The 17285-nt window shown below is 40.2% G+C and overlaps 1 protein-coding gene across 2 annotated transcripts; it reads right to left on the bottom strand.

The window, feature by feature from the left end:
- Nucleotides 1-216: 216 nt before the first annotated feature.
- Nucleotides 217-10379, bottom strand: LOC137803493 (receptor-interacting serine/threonine-protein kinase 2-like). 2 transcript variants are annotated; one of them, XM_068601984.1, is made up of 11 exons: nt 9805-10379; nt 8633-8786; nt 7898-8053; nt 7197-7354; nt 6608-6657; nt 6319-6480; nt 5628-5713; nt 3994-4095; nt 3407-3503; nt 3070-3264; nt 217-2959 (listed from the first exon to the last, which is right to left on the bottom strand). In XM_068601984.1, exons 1-11 carry the CDS (start codon nt 10002-10004, stop codon nt 2577-2579), a joined length of 1743 nt encoding a protein of 580 aa, XP_068458085.1. In that variant the 5' UTR covers nt 10005-10379; the 3' UTR covers nt 217-2576. The 2 variants fall into 2 exon arrangements, with proteins under 2 accessions (XP_068458085.1, XP_068458095.1); XM_068601994.1 differs by having other exon boundaries at nt 217-2956.
- Between the last annotated feature and the right edge of the window lie 6906 nt (nt 10380-17285).

The following is a 17285-nucleotide window of genomic DNA, read 5'->3' as shown; positions in this document are numbered from 1 at the left end:
CTGATGGGCTCGTCCTGGGACGGGTCTGTAATCTACAGCTAAACATAAACCCGCTTGTTTCCTGGCGTCCCGATAGCAGCTCCGTGTCCATGGTCACATTATATGAACCAACTGTGCAAATAGAGTAAACATTACCAATTGATTAACGTTACATGGAAAGAAAATCAACAAGAAAGAAGAAGAAAGCAGGCCGAAGTAAAAAGAGAGCATCCATTTTAATGAAGTTGGAGACAAAATATGAAAAAGGTTTCTGTTGAAACAACAGCTACAGGTCAACTGCACATTCTGCAACATTATATTCTTGTTTGATCCGATAATGACATGAGCACTAAATTAGATTTTAGAAGTTTACAAAACACAAATCATCACTTGACAAAAACAATGTATGGGTTTTAAAGTGATCACAAAGGAAAATATATATATATATAAAACAGATGAATCTATCTTCTCCATACAAAATACATTAGAACATATTGTTTTGTATTTCTACTCTTGGTATGATATGTGTAAAAGGCTTTTGCACGTTGCTATCGTTGAGACCAAAAGCTGAGTATCAGGCACAGTTATTAAAACGCAAGGCAAATACAAGCCGGACATTATGGAAGCGCATCGACCTTGCTTTGCCTTCCTGAAGTCTTTTAAATGATATATTCTTGTAACAATAACCTGCCGTGGCTCGTTTCCCCACTGTGGTGAAGACAGGAAGGCCTTTAACGGGACACACACACACACACACACACACACACACACACACGGGGCCGAAACGACCAGTACGGGAAGATTCTGGGCTCTGGGAAACTGTAAACTATTTTATAGACCAAACAATTATCAAAGAAACAGTTTATGTTCTAGATCCATCACACACAAATATAAGATTAGGAAGACTGGAAATAATGCGTGTCTTTCTGGCATGAAGAACATATTACAACGTATGAGTGAAGTGAAGAGAAAACTGTGTCTGTAACTGACTCAATATTATTCATACAGACAAACTTATGCCTTAAATGTGTGTATTTTCTTGCTTTTAACAGTTATTGATCTATGTAAGTGAGAAAAAGAAAGATCATTATTATATAAACTGGTGTCGTTTTGACTTGTTTGGGCGCAGCGACTGTAGAAAATGATCTGAGATTAATAAACTGAGCAGGTAAACTCCAGCTTTGGGCCAAACTAACTTTTTAAATGGGCCGTGGATTTAGATAAATATGGAATATGACTTGAGCCTATTTCTATTAAATTGCACAACCTAGTTTAAACACTAACCTCTTGGCACATAAACCATTATTTCACCATTGTGCTTCGTTTGTTACATCATTTACAGTTGCATTATCATTATAAGTTGGCAATTTCTTCCTGTTTGAACTGCATGTATATAGATATTATCTACACATATTATAATATGTATCTACGTGGGCACTTAGGCCATGCACTGTATTTATTAGTTTAAAAGCATTGATTTTATTTAAATCAAATTCAAGCGCAGCAGACGCATCAATACTTTTATGTGGGAACACAAATAAACTACTGGAATTTCAAACGTTACCTATTAACTATTGTTCAATTGGATATTTTGAGTTTCCTGGTCTAAATGACTTTCTTGCTCTATAACTGATTGAAAACTATTGATTCACTATTGTTTGGCCTGTGACTATTACATCTTCTGTGTATAACCCACAGCCAAGAGTTTGGCCCACGCTGCAGTAAAGTTGTGACGAGGAAAGCAAACCGGTGTCTGTTCACTTGTTGCAGTTCTTCTGCAGAGCAAGTCAGCCGGATCCAAGAATGTGAAGCTCGTGGATAAACTCAAACTCTGCCCCCTCAGGAGTCGAAAGTGAACATTATTCAGAATACTGCTGATAAGCGAGGCCACTACTGAGAAGACCAGAAGAAATCAGATCCCTTTGGTCCATTTTTTACATACACACACACACACACACACACACACACACACACACACACACACACACACGCACACACGCTCTAAAGTCGGCCTTGTGCATTTGTCACCGATTGAATGTCGGCCATGTGCTTCAATACAAACACACTCAGGGCCACGTACTCACCACCTTCCCTCAGGGGGTAAACATTAACAGCAGAGTTCCCTCATGACTACAGTATGCTTTAAGAAGATGATTGCTTTAAAAAGGAATAAACCTTATTTTTCGCTGTAGGTTTTCCAGCATGTTAACGGCCCTTCTGTCACTTCCTCAGATCAACTGAGTGTGTTGAGGATGTTTTGCGCTCTATAAATAAGGACAGACGACACACATCCAACACACACACGAGCGCACACAATGAAGGGATTATAAATAAATCACCTCATTGACATCGTTAAATAAAAATCACTGATTCCTTAAACATCATTTGATCTCTTGTGAGAGGACAGCGTTATCAAGGAGGAGCTCAGCTTTGTACCTGCGACCCTGTTTGCTCACCCAGGCTTCGGTTCCTCTCTGAGGGCACGATTGACAGGAACCGTCTTACCGAAAGCGGTACCAGGAAGAGTTACGTGTAGTGTAAAGTTGGCACGGAATATAATCCGGATTGTTTCCACTGTTTGGCTGCGCCCGCTGCTACTACACGTTCCGGGGGATGTTGTAGGACATGGACAGCGGCGGTGTGCAGGGGACGAAGGTGGGGGAGCCGATTTCGGGCGGGTACGGCTGCAGGCCCATCTGCTTGTTGTCGCGCAGCTTGCGGACGACCACGCGGCAGAAGTCTTCGCAGTGTCGGTGGCAGTTGTCCAGGAGCTGGCGGACCTTGGCGGTGCGCGTGGTCTGGGTCACCACCTGCTCGTAATCCTCCCGCATCAGCATGGTTTGGGCCAGCAGGGCATCCAAGCACTGGTTCAGACAGGCCTCCGTCATCTGGGAGACGATCTCCTCCCGGCGCGTCGCGATCCACTGGGCGACTGGACCTTGTGAGGGAGGGGAGTGCCGCAATGGAGGAGAGCACTCTGCTGCAAGTGAGGACAGAGGGGTGATTCAGATTGTAGTTATACCTTTTTTTTTCTTCTAATTTTCCAGAACTGTCTGATCATCATCAGCCGCTGTGGTTTAACTGGTGTACCTTGTTGCTGAGGCTGAAGCTTGAAGGTGAGGTTCTCCGGCTGCATGTCATATTCGGGGACGTGCCGGCCGAGCTTGACGGGGATGTTCAAATCATTTATGTCGCCGTTCAGATTGTTGCTGATGAAGTCGTCCTTCAAAGTCTCAGGAGGCTCCAGCGTCGGAGCCAAAAATGACGACGGAAGCCTCTCCGGATCTGAGAGAGTAGAAGAAGAAGCGTATCTTGGAGGCAGGTGTTTACATAAAGCATGACGTGTGGCACTGTGAGCCTGCTCCTTTGTTTGATTGCCACCTTGTAAACGAGGTCAATCATACAATGCCAGTGCGGTTGTAAATACCTTTGGAAGGTGGAGCATTGCTGCTGGTGAGAACGCCTGGGAGAGAGATGTCTGTGCCCTGGGAGGAACAAGAGCCTGAGCCTGAGGTGGAGCTCTCCTGTGGCAGAAAACAAACAATGATGCTTAGTATACATTAACACACAGACATTTAAGTCGAGAAGATATGAAAGATGCCTTTTAATCCTTACAGATCACATACAGTCATATTGTGCACCTTTTTTTTTTACCAATATATGCAAAAAATAAATACAAATAAAATCTAAATCCAATGATCTTTTCATGTTGTAAAACAAAATATGCAGTTTTGTTACACAAACAATTACACACCAATTTCAACCAATAATATCATGACATCCATCCGATCAATCAATCTGCAACTTTTATCGACGAGGGGAGGAATCTGATTCCTTTGGTAACTGTACACCACGCACATATTTTGTTTCTTTATTAATATTTTTAGGTTTGGGATCAAAAGCGTCACTAGGATTTTAAAGACGCACCACAAAAACAACAGACAAGGCTTGCATGTGCATCCCCAAGTATCAGTGTTTATTATGAGGCTCTGCAGAGACATATCAGCTACTGACCGGCCAGGGGCTGGACCTGTCCTTCAGCGTGTTCAGGGATCCATCCTCACTCCTCTTTTCGCTCACTGACGAAGCTGAACAACAGCCGGAGCTCTGCATCCTCTGTGGAGGAACAAGGAAGAGGAGGGGAGTGAGTCATGCTGACAGATCAATCAATAAAGATGCCAAATGAATTAGTCAAATCTGCTTTCAACTCCAATATGACCTTATTTACTAAAAAGCAAAAAAGCCAATAATGTCAAATAGCTCAAGGAGCAGAAGTGTTTTCATGTATCTGACAACACAGTTAAATATTCACTAGAAAAAAGCCACCAAGTACTTTTTTTTGTGTATCCTAGTTCAGTAAAAACGCAATAAATAGTGATTATTCCGTAACACAATTTGAAACAAGATTTGATTTGTGGACAGGTTATCAATATATAGACATACAAACATACACAATACCACACACACTAGCTAACTCTTCCTTTAACACAATTGTTTTTCTTCTCCTTTTATACTTAATATTAGAGATGAGCTCATGTAACAGAGTTAGAAAAACACGCTCTCATTTCTTATTTTCAATGTATTATATCTTATTTTTGTTTATTATTCAACGATCCTGTCGCGTGTGTGAATTTTATTTTGAAGGGATAAATCTGTTTCCTATGGGAAATTGCGTTTCACCTCTTTGGTGCCTTCTAGGCTTCCGTAGTCCCGTTTTTCCACGCATAAGTTTTATTCTGTTGAAGGAAGCTGATGTGTAGCGAACTAAACCAGAAGGCAATGTCTGTGTTTTATTGTCTTCTGCAGAAAGAAATGATTGCTGGAAAATTCATCCGAGTCGCCCTCTTCCAAGCCCTGAACACATCTCTTACACTCACACCAGCCAGGTGTAACGTTAGCACCTGGCTGACATTTTGATCTCAGCTACACACCTGCAGGGTTTTATGAATACAGCTGGCAGTTTGGGCACTATGACGGTGACAAACTCCATTCACTGAAGTATCAACACCTGGCAGAGAGCTCAAAACCAGTTCTGTAGCAGACCACATTTTGTTATAGCGACACAAACAACAAACAGACTCACAAGTTGACAACAATACCAACGTCACTGTCTAAGCTGGTTGCACATGCACACACACACACTATTAGCCCTCTGGGATACAAAGCACATTATTATTATGCTTCCGTTTTCTGTTGAAAACCTATTATAAGAAGAGTATGCACACACACACGCACGCACGCACGCACGCACGCACGCACGCACGCACGCACGCACCTCTCTGTTTGTCCTTTTAATAAGTGGGACAGTCACTTAATGTCCCCATTTGCATGCTGATCAGATCAGATAAAACACATGTGTAGGAAAAGGCCACACACAGCGACCCCAGTTTGCTTCAAGGACAACCCGCTCTACTCAACCTTTGACTGTTGTCATCTTTTCATTCAACAAGTTACTCGTCAGTCTGTGTAACGTCACGTGTTTACTCCTGTTGGTTGGTTTGTATAAAGTAAATGTGAACAGAAGCCGGAACCAGAACTCAAAATGAAACTATGCCAAATTCTTCGTCTTGGTTTGTACGACATGAACTGAACTAGAGCTGTGAAATGGTTCCTTAAAAAAAAAAAAAGAGAACTGTGAGACGACTAACCTTTGACCTCTGGATCTCCAACACGGCCTGGAGGAAGTCGATTTCGTCAAAATTCCTCACCATGGGCTCCAGTTCAATCAGACACTCTGAGATGGCACAAAGAAAAAACAATCACATTTCAACGGTTTTGTTTTCACATAAGAAGACCTGGAAAGCAGATCTCCTCGTGATCAAACTGTTTTTACAGTTATGTGTTTTTTCCTATGAGGGGCACGCACGGCCCTGTGGACAGAAACCTGTCAATGTTTACGAGTAGTTTTAGTGCACGTTTGGTTGTTGTTGTACTTATATGAACAAATGAAAGGAAGCTGTAAACCAACTGAGCTGCTCAGTTTCGGTTCTCAGTTTAGCGGTTATAATACCACAAATGTGCAGTTAAACCAAGACTTTTATTTCTTCCAATAATATTGGAGATTATTATCTGAACAAATGTGAGTGAGTAGTAAATGTCTATATTTGTCTGTTTTGGCCATGAGATGAGCAATGTCGACGAATGTCTGAATGGAAAACAACGAGTTGCATTAATAAAATGATTCAGAAGAGAACATTTGAATAATGCAACAGGAAGCTAGTACTTAGTAACTGACGAGCAGAATTTGACATCCTGAACTGTAAAAAAAAAAAAGAAAAAAAGTGTAAAACTCCTGCCATGAAGAAATTCCTGAAAATGTGTTTATTTGTGAGCGCTTACTGAGGAAGGAAGGTCGTTCATCGGGGTTACTGGTCCAACCGCAGGTCATTAAAGTGATGAGGGTATCTCTGCTGGGGATGTCAGAAGGCAGACTGTCCAGACTCGTGTCAGGACGTATCCCACGTAGCACACTGAACATGATCTGCATTGGGTTGGTCACCTCTGGTCACACACACACACACCCACACACAACAGATCAGTGATGAGTCTGGTGGCACCATGAAAGTTCACCCAAAGAGCAACTGAACAGAATGAGAGTCAATTTTAAATATATATTTCAATGCGTTACCTTCAAATGGAATCTGCCTGGACAGCACTTCCCACATAATGATGGCGTAGCTTCAGTGTCAACATGTAGGAGGGAATTAGTTATGGGGAATTAGTTACATCATTTCTCTTCAACTGGTATTCCCCTTCAGAGGTAAGGGACTTTACGTCAAGCTAACCAGAGAAGCTGCTTTGAGGAACAACAATTACCCATTGATCTGTTGTAGCAATCGAAACCCATTGCCCAAGAGATTGAAGCCATAGTTTGGATTCTTCAACGTGAGGTTGTATGAGCTACTTATCCATGATCGTGTATTACTTTACAGTAAATGGGGGTCTGCTTGTTTGTTTTAAAGAGAGCGTATATGGATACAACAGCTTCAGATTAGCAGCAGTTTGATGGTGAGGTAAAGCAGTGAAATAATATAAATATAGCATACACTTAAAGTCGCCTCTTTCTGAGAGAGATTTGACCTCTGACTAATAAAACATGTTTAGATGAAACTCATGTTGTAGAAACTGAAACGTACCCAGATTAAAAAGGAGAATGTACTCGTTGTCTCTTGTCCAAACAATTCACAACTATCAGTTATTGAGGTGTGTCGTCTCACCTGTACATGTCGTGCTTCACATCGGCCCGGCGGTTCTTGGATGTTTCGTACTTCTCGGGCGGCATGTAGATCACTGTGCCCCCCATCTCTGTTGGCTTGGACCCCGAGCCTTTACTGACGGACAGCTGCCGCCACTTTGAAAGGCCAAAGTCAGCAATCTGGGCCGAGTAATAGCAGAACATCAGCATTCCTTTATAATTCTAGTTTTTTTGTTTTAACTTGTTTTTTTTAATTCTACCGTTTAAAAGACAACCCATTGAGGCTCCAAGAACGTCAGCTATGTTGTGAGATTTCTCAAGGTAAGTAAACTCAAAATGGTCAAAGAAATAATAACTAACACTGAAACTTGATTGTCAACTTAATTTGGTGATTATTGTTCTACATTTTGTTCAAGGAAAATTAAAATAAAACCATGAAGAATCGTGAAAAAGGGCAATTATAATTTCCCAAAATGACATTGCCAGACTTCAAGGCTTATCAGAGCAACAGCCCAAATCCATTCAGTTTACTATACTATATGACAAAAAGAAAGCAGAAAATCCTCCAATTTGAGCAACATGAATCAGAGAACATTTTTAACTTTGCTTTACTGTATTGTTTCTGTCGGTTAACATGAGTTGACTGAACATATAACACCTACAATATGTTGAAATGTAGGTTTCATCTAGTACAAATTGTACCAAAGTCTTGCTAAGAGATACCTTAACGTGGAATTCTCCATCCAACAGTATGTTTTGCGTCTTTAGGTCTTGATGCAACAGAGGTGGGTTCATGTTGTGAAGAAAGTTAACCCCTAAGGCTATCTCATAGAGGATCCTCAGTCGCAAAGGCCACGCCAGCTCAGGGTACATGTCCTTCTGTATCAAGAGACAACAGACCCCGTTTTAAAAATAGCAAGCGCTTCAGAAGGAGACCGACCACAAACCAGAGCTTGATAAGAGCACACACACACACACACACACAAAAGGGAAAGATGTTTTACGACACCAAGACAAGTGGGAATTGCCCAAAACTGTATTTGTCGGCTTATTTTTTCTCTTGCCCCGCTTGTTTCTAAGTTTCCTCATAGACCGTGAATACGCCCAAGTTCCCCTTTTTGCTTGCTGAATCACAGTTACGAATGCGATGACACACGCACACATGATGAGTGATGCATGAAAAGAGACAGAGCAGCTTACCGAAAACACTTTCACTTTAGCAATTTTGAAAACAAAATAGCAGAAACAGGCACTGTGACAGGCAGTTGTGACTTTATACTTTAGTTACATATTAGCTTTCATTTCCTGAGCGAAAGAGGAAAAGAATATAAGTGCCACATCGCAGCAGACAGCCGTTGTTTCAATAATCTTTAATCCTTATTTACTCTTGAAGATTGAGCTTTGCATTTTAGTAACATATATTTTAGTAGCAGTTGTTTGAAAGAGGCATACGTTTACCTCGTGAAGCAAAAGGTCCAGAGAGCCATTGCTCATGAACTCGGTGACGATGCAAAAGAACTCTGGCTCGTTGCAGATGCCAAAAATCTGGATTATGTAGTTGAACCTGGCTTTGTGGAGCACCTCGGCCTCCTTGAGCAGGCAGTTCCTCTCTCTGAAACACAGCCAGTGATACTTACACAAAGATATTTAAAATGCCAAAACAGTGATGACGCTTAAGTGTTGTTGACACAGACAGAATTACGGGAAGTGTGTCGAAGGAATGAATCCTGAAAGTCAACTGTCATCAGGACTATGCAATGTACTGTATTGACCTGGATAGTTTAGGATATTGATATACAATATAGAGTGATAATTACAATACAATTTTTGATCATTTTTAACAGGTTATTTACAATCTTTAGTCTTGACTACACAGATGTGTAGAATAACAACATTAATGAATTATATTATAGTTATTTTAGCATAGTTATTGCCCACCCCTGAGTTTCTCTTGAACCTCAACTGCAGGAAGGCAAAATAATGATATATTGACAAACATCTCGGGATTCAACAACAGCAGCATCTATTAAAGCCTGACCGATTAATCAGCTAAACCAATATATTAGTATTAGTAGTATAAGTAACAGGAAATACCAGTGCAGACATACCGTGATATGTATAATATTACTTAAAAATGGGGTCTGTCCAGCAGAGAGCACTGACATAAATAAATTAAATTAAAGAATCCTGATCATTGAATATCTTTGTCACAACTTTGTAAAAACACATTTAAAGTATCTTTCCCCAAAATGTTGTGGTATTTATTTATGTTTTAGCCTCATGTCTAAAATATTAATATGAACCAGTATGTAGTCTTTTTGTGTATAAAGAGTTGTGGGCGTCATTACAGAATACACAGGCCGGTTATGGAGCGACAGTCCTCTTAACATTAAAAGGTAAACGATATATATGATTTCAATAAATCTGTGCAGATCTGGAAGACACAAGATACTGCCCTCCAGAGACGAAACACCACGGACACATCTGACTCAAGCCTAAAATTGGATTAAAAAACGAAATTAACTCCAGACTTGACGCTCCGCTTCCACCTAATACACTAACTCCACTGCTACTTCTCTGTCAAACTCCCGTTGAACGACACAACGAGCAGTATGGCCTCCGTATGGTACCTTTCTCCAACGGGACAGTCGAGTTTCAGGCACTTGATGGCCACGGTGGTCCTCCAGTCCGAGTGCTGCGCCTTGAACACGGTGCCGAAGCCCCCCCGGCTCACGTAGTACAGGTCCGTCAGCTTCTGGTACGGGATCACCGGCAAGGTGCTGGTCAGGCTGCCGATGTTCACACAGCCAGCAGCCGCGCACGGCTCCATGGCAGCTCGTGAGCCTTTTTTTTTTTTTTTTTTAACGGAAAGTCTCTGAGGATTTATCCTCTAGTAGGTCAGCCACTGAAAGCAAAACTACCTTTTTTTTTTTTTTTTTTAAGTAGCAACTGCAATAAGGAAGAGCTCTTCACGAGTGCATGCGAGCCCGCTAAGCTAAGATTTTAGCGAGAGAAAAGAGAAACAACCGAGAGACGATAAATGGTTTCCCCGTAAAATGGAGGGAGACGAAGAGCAGCCAACGACTGCTATTCAATTAATGCGCCTTCAATTAGCCGTGTATTCATGCGAGGCCACCCGGCCGCCTCCAACCGGCTGTCAACGTGGAGCAACTGCGATGCTGTCAGGTAGCGCAGGTGGGTTTGTTGTTGGTAATGACGACACGCTTCCGGGTTTTTGTGAGATGCGTTCAGGCTCAAAGTCGAGAGTCGAAAGATTCACAGAGCTGACCTGGGTTGTATTTAGACGTGGGACAGACCTCTGAGAAAAGGGAAGTATGGTAGGAGCAAACCCACATATGATGACGAGGCGCTTAAAGGTTGCTTAATAAATAACTTTAACGTTTAAACTCATATTGATTTTTTTGTTTTTGTTTCACTTTCGTTGGAACAACCTGCCTGAACTCAACTGTTTTTTTTAACATGCTGGAATTTCCCAAACGTGGGGGCTTTCCTGCAGGATAATACGCCACACAACTATATTATCAGCAATAGAAAGACATTCAGTGTTTCATTTATTAAGACCATACTCAGACAAGAGCCCATGTCTGCTACTGTGATAAAAAAAAATAAAAAAAGATCCTGTAATTAATAGTTAATAATTTTGAGATACTAACTCGAAATTATGAGAATTTAGTAGGGGAGGAAATGGACTTGGATAAGAGGCCATTTAGAAAAGACCATTTAGAAAACAAACCTAATCCAAACTGACACACTGGACGTGTCCCCCTCGTAAACTGAAACCCCCGTGAAGCAGTGATCATGGTTTCACTTCTGCTTATGTGGCGGTCATACATGTCTAGTTTTTGATGATCAGAGCAAGATATCATCTAATTCACTATTGTAAATTGTGTCAAAAGTCCAATTCTCAGTGGACTGGAATGGAGTTTGCAGGTTCTGGACCAAAAGGGGGCTCTCCTGGACATTCTACTTTATCCATGAACTGTGAGCCCAAGAGTATTTTCTGCACCCTGGGGTGCTGCAGTTGGGGCGACCACGCCAGATGAGGGCCACTTCAGAATAGAGAGAACCATTGCTCCAATATTGCTGGGGTTCAAGATCCTGGAGAAAAGGGCCTTTAGAGGAATTCAACATGGTCTGCCTGTTCTAAGTAGGCCAAACTTTATTGTAAATTCATGCATGACAAAACAAAAAAAAAAAATCAGACTGACAGGTTTCCAAATTGGCAGGATGTGAACAACACACATATGAAACACATTGACTTTGTCTGATGGCGTGTGACATCACGTGACTTCCTCTCTTTAAACAGCTTACTGAACTTTAACGGCACGTTACCGTTGAATGAGAGAAATCATGTGTGAGCATGTCATTACACTGTGTAGCTGAATGCGATGAAACCTCACATAACATACAAAATATGTTTATCTCCTGTCCAACACAAAGTGAATGTGCAAATAGGTAGAAAAATAACATTTAGACAAAATACATATCAAGAAAACCTTCAGTCTGTGTAAAGAAATCTTTGGAGAGCTTCACAAGTCCTCGTCAGCTAACGGCAACAACAAACCTTATTAATGTTGCAATGAGTTTGGATGCTAATGACAAATATGACCAGAAGGTGGGAGTGTAACATCAGTTTTTCAATCATAAAGCCACTGCACCTGCATCAAAGGGATCCTGGAAATGTGATGTTCTGTTCTCATCAAACGCATATGGAAGAAGTTTACCCTCAGGCCGTTCATGTGCTCATAACACGCAAAGACATCTCTCTGAATCTTGAACACAGTTAGGCTGAGATTCTTACCCCTCAAGGTGTGCACAAGAAAACCTCATTCATACTGCCGTCAGTATCAGACTGAAGAGCCACTTTGTTTCACTTCATTTATTCCATTTGTGTCACAGAACAAACAGCAGACGTGGGCAGAGACTCATATTGTCACTCTGAAGGCATTTATCCAACATTTTAATTCATTGTGCAATGAAACTGAATTGAATGAAAAGAACGTGTGAAAATATAAAGGCTAAGGGAAGCTAAAAGTAGTCCCACTGCCTGACCAATATATTAAATATTAGACCATATTACACATTAAATAATCATTGATAACAATAAACATATGGTTAAAGATGCTTCCCACTGAAAAGCTGAGGGAAGCAGCTGTGAGCTGCACTTCATCGGAGGTGGTGAAGTTAACATTTATGTGGAAAATTGGTCACACCGTAGTATGATTTATGCCTGATCAGAAGGGCTTTCAGTGTCGGGTTTCCACCTCAGATGAAGAGATTATTGCACAACAGACTATAGAGCAGGTTGTTTTTTCTTGAAATATTTTATTTGCATTAAATTACAACCGTATTCCCATAATCATTTTGGCTTTTTCCCCCAAATTATGAAAACTTCCTGACGTCTCAAAAAACACAGATGTGTATAATGAAAGTTTTGAAACATGAGCCGAAATCTTAATGAAACACCGATGAGTTATTAAAGTCCAGACGGTGAAAATGAATATTTTTAGGTGAAAATGGGTGCCACATGCACATTTGGAGAGGTTACTTCTCCTAACACAAGACACAATGGAGGAGAAAGGAGTAAATCACCTACATGTGTGTTGACTCAGCAGGGATACATATTTGAAAGCGATACAGAATGTCTGAGAGTAGTATCGTAATAGTTATACATTGTGTCCACCATAAAAGTCTATTTAAAAACTCAGGAATTTAGGAAATCAAGAGTTTAATGCTCAACAGGTTGTAAGGAAGAAGCTTCACACTCACACATCATGTTGAAACGGGTGTTTTGAAGACTTTTGATATTAAAAAAGACACCACCACAGACCAAAGAAGAAACATTATGTTGTAAAAACTGAAGTGAATCACATCTTCTTGGCATTTGGCAATACTATCAATTTCAAAGCAGCCAATCAAATTACACAGGCATAAAAATGCAGATCAGCAGGCAAAACAAGTATCACTCATTTTGGACTGAAAACACAACGTTAAGGAGTTGGACTTGACCTCATTTAAACACTTGCCAAAACAACAACACTGTCCCAGGTGAAGAAACTACTCATAGCACATAAAAAGGAATCAGATAGATGTATTTGTTGTTCGGTGTTGATCCATCTATTTTAACACCTTGCAGACAAATGTTCTGCTGTGAATCGCAGCTCAGCGCCAGAACGTCTGAAGCTCAGCTTTCTGCCAGCTGTTCATTACTGTATGAGGGGAAAGTCAGTGGCATAAGGATTTAACAGTTATGTGCAGCAAATCCATCTCCTACTTGGAATCAGCAAGTTTGCTTTCCACCAGAATAACTAACCATAAATACAAATTAGATTGGCCGTGGAGACACGTACGGCGTAAATGATGCCCAAAAGGTATCAGGATCCCAAGATTTACAGATGACAGGTTTCATCTCACATCAACATCAACATGTCAAGACATCAAAGACTTACTGTACTATCATTACAGATCACATACTTCATCTATTTCCATGTGTCCAAGTGATGACATTCACAAGTACAGACAGAAAGGTTTTCAAAACGTTACCTGACCTGTAATGTGTCAACTTTTAACAGCTCAGAGGTTCTAACGATGGGTTTTTCCTGGAAATAGAAACGGTGACTTGATGATATAACATAACATGAATCTTGCGGCATTGCTCACACTTTAGTTTTGGTGTTGGGACACATTTTAGTTATTGTTGTCTGAGAGATTTTTGGGCCAAAATACCTTTGAGTCCATCTTAACTCTCTTGTTATGTTCGTTTTTTAGGTACAGCCATGATTAAAATTATCCAAAAGTTATCAGAAACCAAAAAATCCTAATAAATAACACCATTACTAACAATTCAATCAGTTTTTAGTGGAATTATGTTAGTCACCCCTCCATAAATCATAGTTCATTAGGCTAACTCACACAAAAAATACATGTTCAAACAATTGTTTAGGTACATTGGAAAAACCTAGACATAAAATGTATTGGTCTACCATAACATGTATTTTTTCCTAAATTTCATTTGCATTTTAAATATTTTTTCATGGGGTAGATAAATAGAGATGAGACACCTCTGCTGTTCAGTGTCATATTGACTCGCTCACTCAAAATCAAAGGACGGCCTTCCTGTGCTGCACATTATTTTATTCATGGAGGTGATGTTGCTGAGCCCGGTTTGCATGGTTGGATTGGTCCAGGAGGCCTTGGGGAACATTTCTTATAAAAGCCCCTGTTGACTCCTTTGTTCCCACATTGTTTGCATTATGAGTATCCTGTTGCTTTGTAGCACTCATGAATCCATAGATTCATTATATTTTTTAACTTTATCCCAAGAAACGGACAAACACTACTCTTCTTGATTACTATTTTTCCTTGATTAAAATATATGTCTTTATAAATATAATCAATGTATGTATGATATCAGCTGAAATGATGTAGTTATTGAAATTATATTTTGACACAAGACCCCTCAGTGAGTCTTATCATAATGTTTATAGCCTTCTTTAGTTCATGTTCTCAAACATATTTGCAATATATAATTAACCACACAGTAAACCTGGAGCTTTAGAGGGTCTGGAGGTTTTCCTACAACTGTATGCTGATATTTTTTTGACTGGTTGGTTATCTTAGACTAGATTTCGGTTTGCTCTCAGGCAGCTCGACAACAATACAGTTTCTTGCAGACGAGCTCAGAAAAAAAGGGGAAAACATGGCTTGTAAGTGTGCTTTTTAAATGCAATGTTGTATGCACTAATTGCTGAACAAAGAAACTTTATATGCTGGGATGAACAGAGTTGAGCAGCAATGTTTTTTAGTTTGAAAAAAAGTCTTAATTTATCCAGAAGTCATATTAATCCGAAAATATGGAAGAGGTGGACAGCAGCTAGCGTGCAACATCTGCCCCATAGTCACAGTGTTTCTTTATGGAACCAGACTATACACTGGAGAGGGCTCTGTCTATGATGGTAAGCCAAAAAGTGTACATATTTGTATATTTCAGCGTTTTCCAGAATCTCCCATTAATCTACAATTTTGTTGGTGCCCAACTTTCCCCAAAGCCTAAAGGTTACTCAGTTCAATAAGAAGGGCTGCAAAATTGGGACTGGTGCTGGAAGAGAGAGAAACAGTTATTGGATAATTGTCAAAAGCAGCACACCAGGCAGCCTCACAGGAGAGATTGTGGATTTATTGTGGGTCGATAGTAATGACCTGGTACTGTTTGTGTTCCTAATATTGCACCACTAATCCTGTTTCCCCTCCGTTCCACTGCTCCACCCACATGACGTGCAATTAGATTGATTGCATTAGCGGTTGTCCTGGCTCTAAAACATTGATCTTAAGTGTCTTTTAACAAGATTCAGCAGCCGATGTGAGGGTTTATCAGTATACAGAACATTCACCAGTCAGAATTTATGGCAACATTTGCATAACATTGACTTGTTTTCAAGTTCTCGAGAAGCCATCTCTTGAAGTGAAGTCCTGAAACTTGTCCTGGCGTGGAGTAATAAAGCATTTTAAATTCCTAATGGTTACATCCAACATCCCGCAGAATAATTATAGAAGATTATTTTAAAGCATATCAGAAGGTAAAACAAGAATAGGAGCACATCAACTTTGCAGCTGGATAGTTAAGGCTCCAAAAGACCATGAAATGAAGAAGAGAGTCTAGTAAGTGAGTTATTGTATCGACACTTTTTTAAAGGTGTGCATAAAATTGCCAGATGTGAAAGACTCACCAGGGAGATCAGAAGAAGCTAAATCACATTCAGGATCATCCTTGTTCTGACTGTAAACATAAATCTGGTTATTTTTTCCTTCTCATTTTCAAAGGGAACATTGAGCTATTATAGATTTTTCATTTCGGTCTTCAAACACTCTCTTAATGTGACGATGGTTGGATTATTTAACTTTCGGAAACCTCGAGTCTGATGTTCATTCTTTCATTTTAATGTGAAATCTCATGTCAGAAGGAAAGTGTCCAGTTAAAGTACCATGTATTCTATCCAGCTCATCACCTGAATCACATTTTGGAGTTAACCAGACTCCTCAAATGCCTTAAAATAACTTTTGCAGAATAGGACAAACAATTTCACCGTAGTTTACTAAATGAATCACATCCCCACAGAAGGATGGCTTCGCTCCAAAAGCTGCATTCGAGTAGGCTGGTGTCGTGTTGAACCCTGACAACTGTAGAGGGTTAGACAAAAACTAACCTTAACCTCTTGGAAACCAAGCGCGAAAATCCTCCCGCGCCAATTTTAAGTCCCAGCAAGCCCCATTCAGACAATCTTTGGCATAAAATACGTCATTTTTCCATTTTTCAACCGAACAACAGTTTTTGGACTGAAACTCCTTCCTAACAGGCCAACACTTTGTTTTATTGTGAATTTGTTGCAGATTCTTTAGGTCCTAATCTTTCCAAAAAGGTGTCTTATTGACCGCTCTCGGAGGCATTTCTGGGGAATCTGGCTCATATCATGCTGTATGTTCATAGTTATTATCAAATTATTTGTTAAAAGGGATTTTTTTGCAGCTATAAATCTTTTTCCCAAGACTTTGCTGAACAAATACATACAATAAACAGAAGTATTGGAATCAATTTGAGAACTCAAACACAGGGGAAAAGAGGTAAATAGAGACAGAATTGATTGCACAGTTTTCAACGGGTTAAATTAGATCATACTGCCATCTAAGGACTCCTATGGGACATGTATTTCACAAAGATTGTATTTTTTTATGTTGATAGCCTGATACAAATACAAGGCACTTTTCCTCATACCATGACACGTTCTTCTTTGAGTCCAGTATGATCAAAAGCATTGTTTTAGAAAGGAAGTTAACATTGTGAGTGAAACGCAAATGCATGACAAATACACTTGAAATAACAGGGTCAGTAGTTTTGTTCGTTATTATTTCTGATCATGCAATCTGCTACGTGGTTGCAGTGTGTAACGTTGCATTCTGCAATATATATTTTGAGTGGCCAGTCATGACTGCATGCTCAACCACCTCTCTGGTGGAAGTGATGCCCTCAAAAAATATCTTCTTCTTCTTTTTTTTTTGTGCCTTTTTGACACAACCATTGATTTCCTGCAGACTC

This window comes from Clinocottus analis, unplaced genomic scaffold (assembly GCF_023055335.1).
Source record: "Clinocottus analis isolate CAN_PGR_092001 unplaced genomic scaffold, fCliAna1.0.p SCAF_11, whole genome shotgun sequence".
NCBI classification, from domain to species: domain Eukaryota; kingdom Metazoa; phylum Chordata; class Actinopteri; order Perciformes; family Cottidae; genus Clinocottus; species Clinocottus analis.
This window is presented reverse-complemented; position numbering and strand designations above follow the sequence as displayed.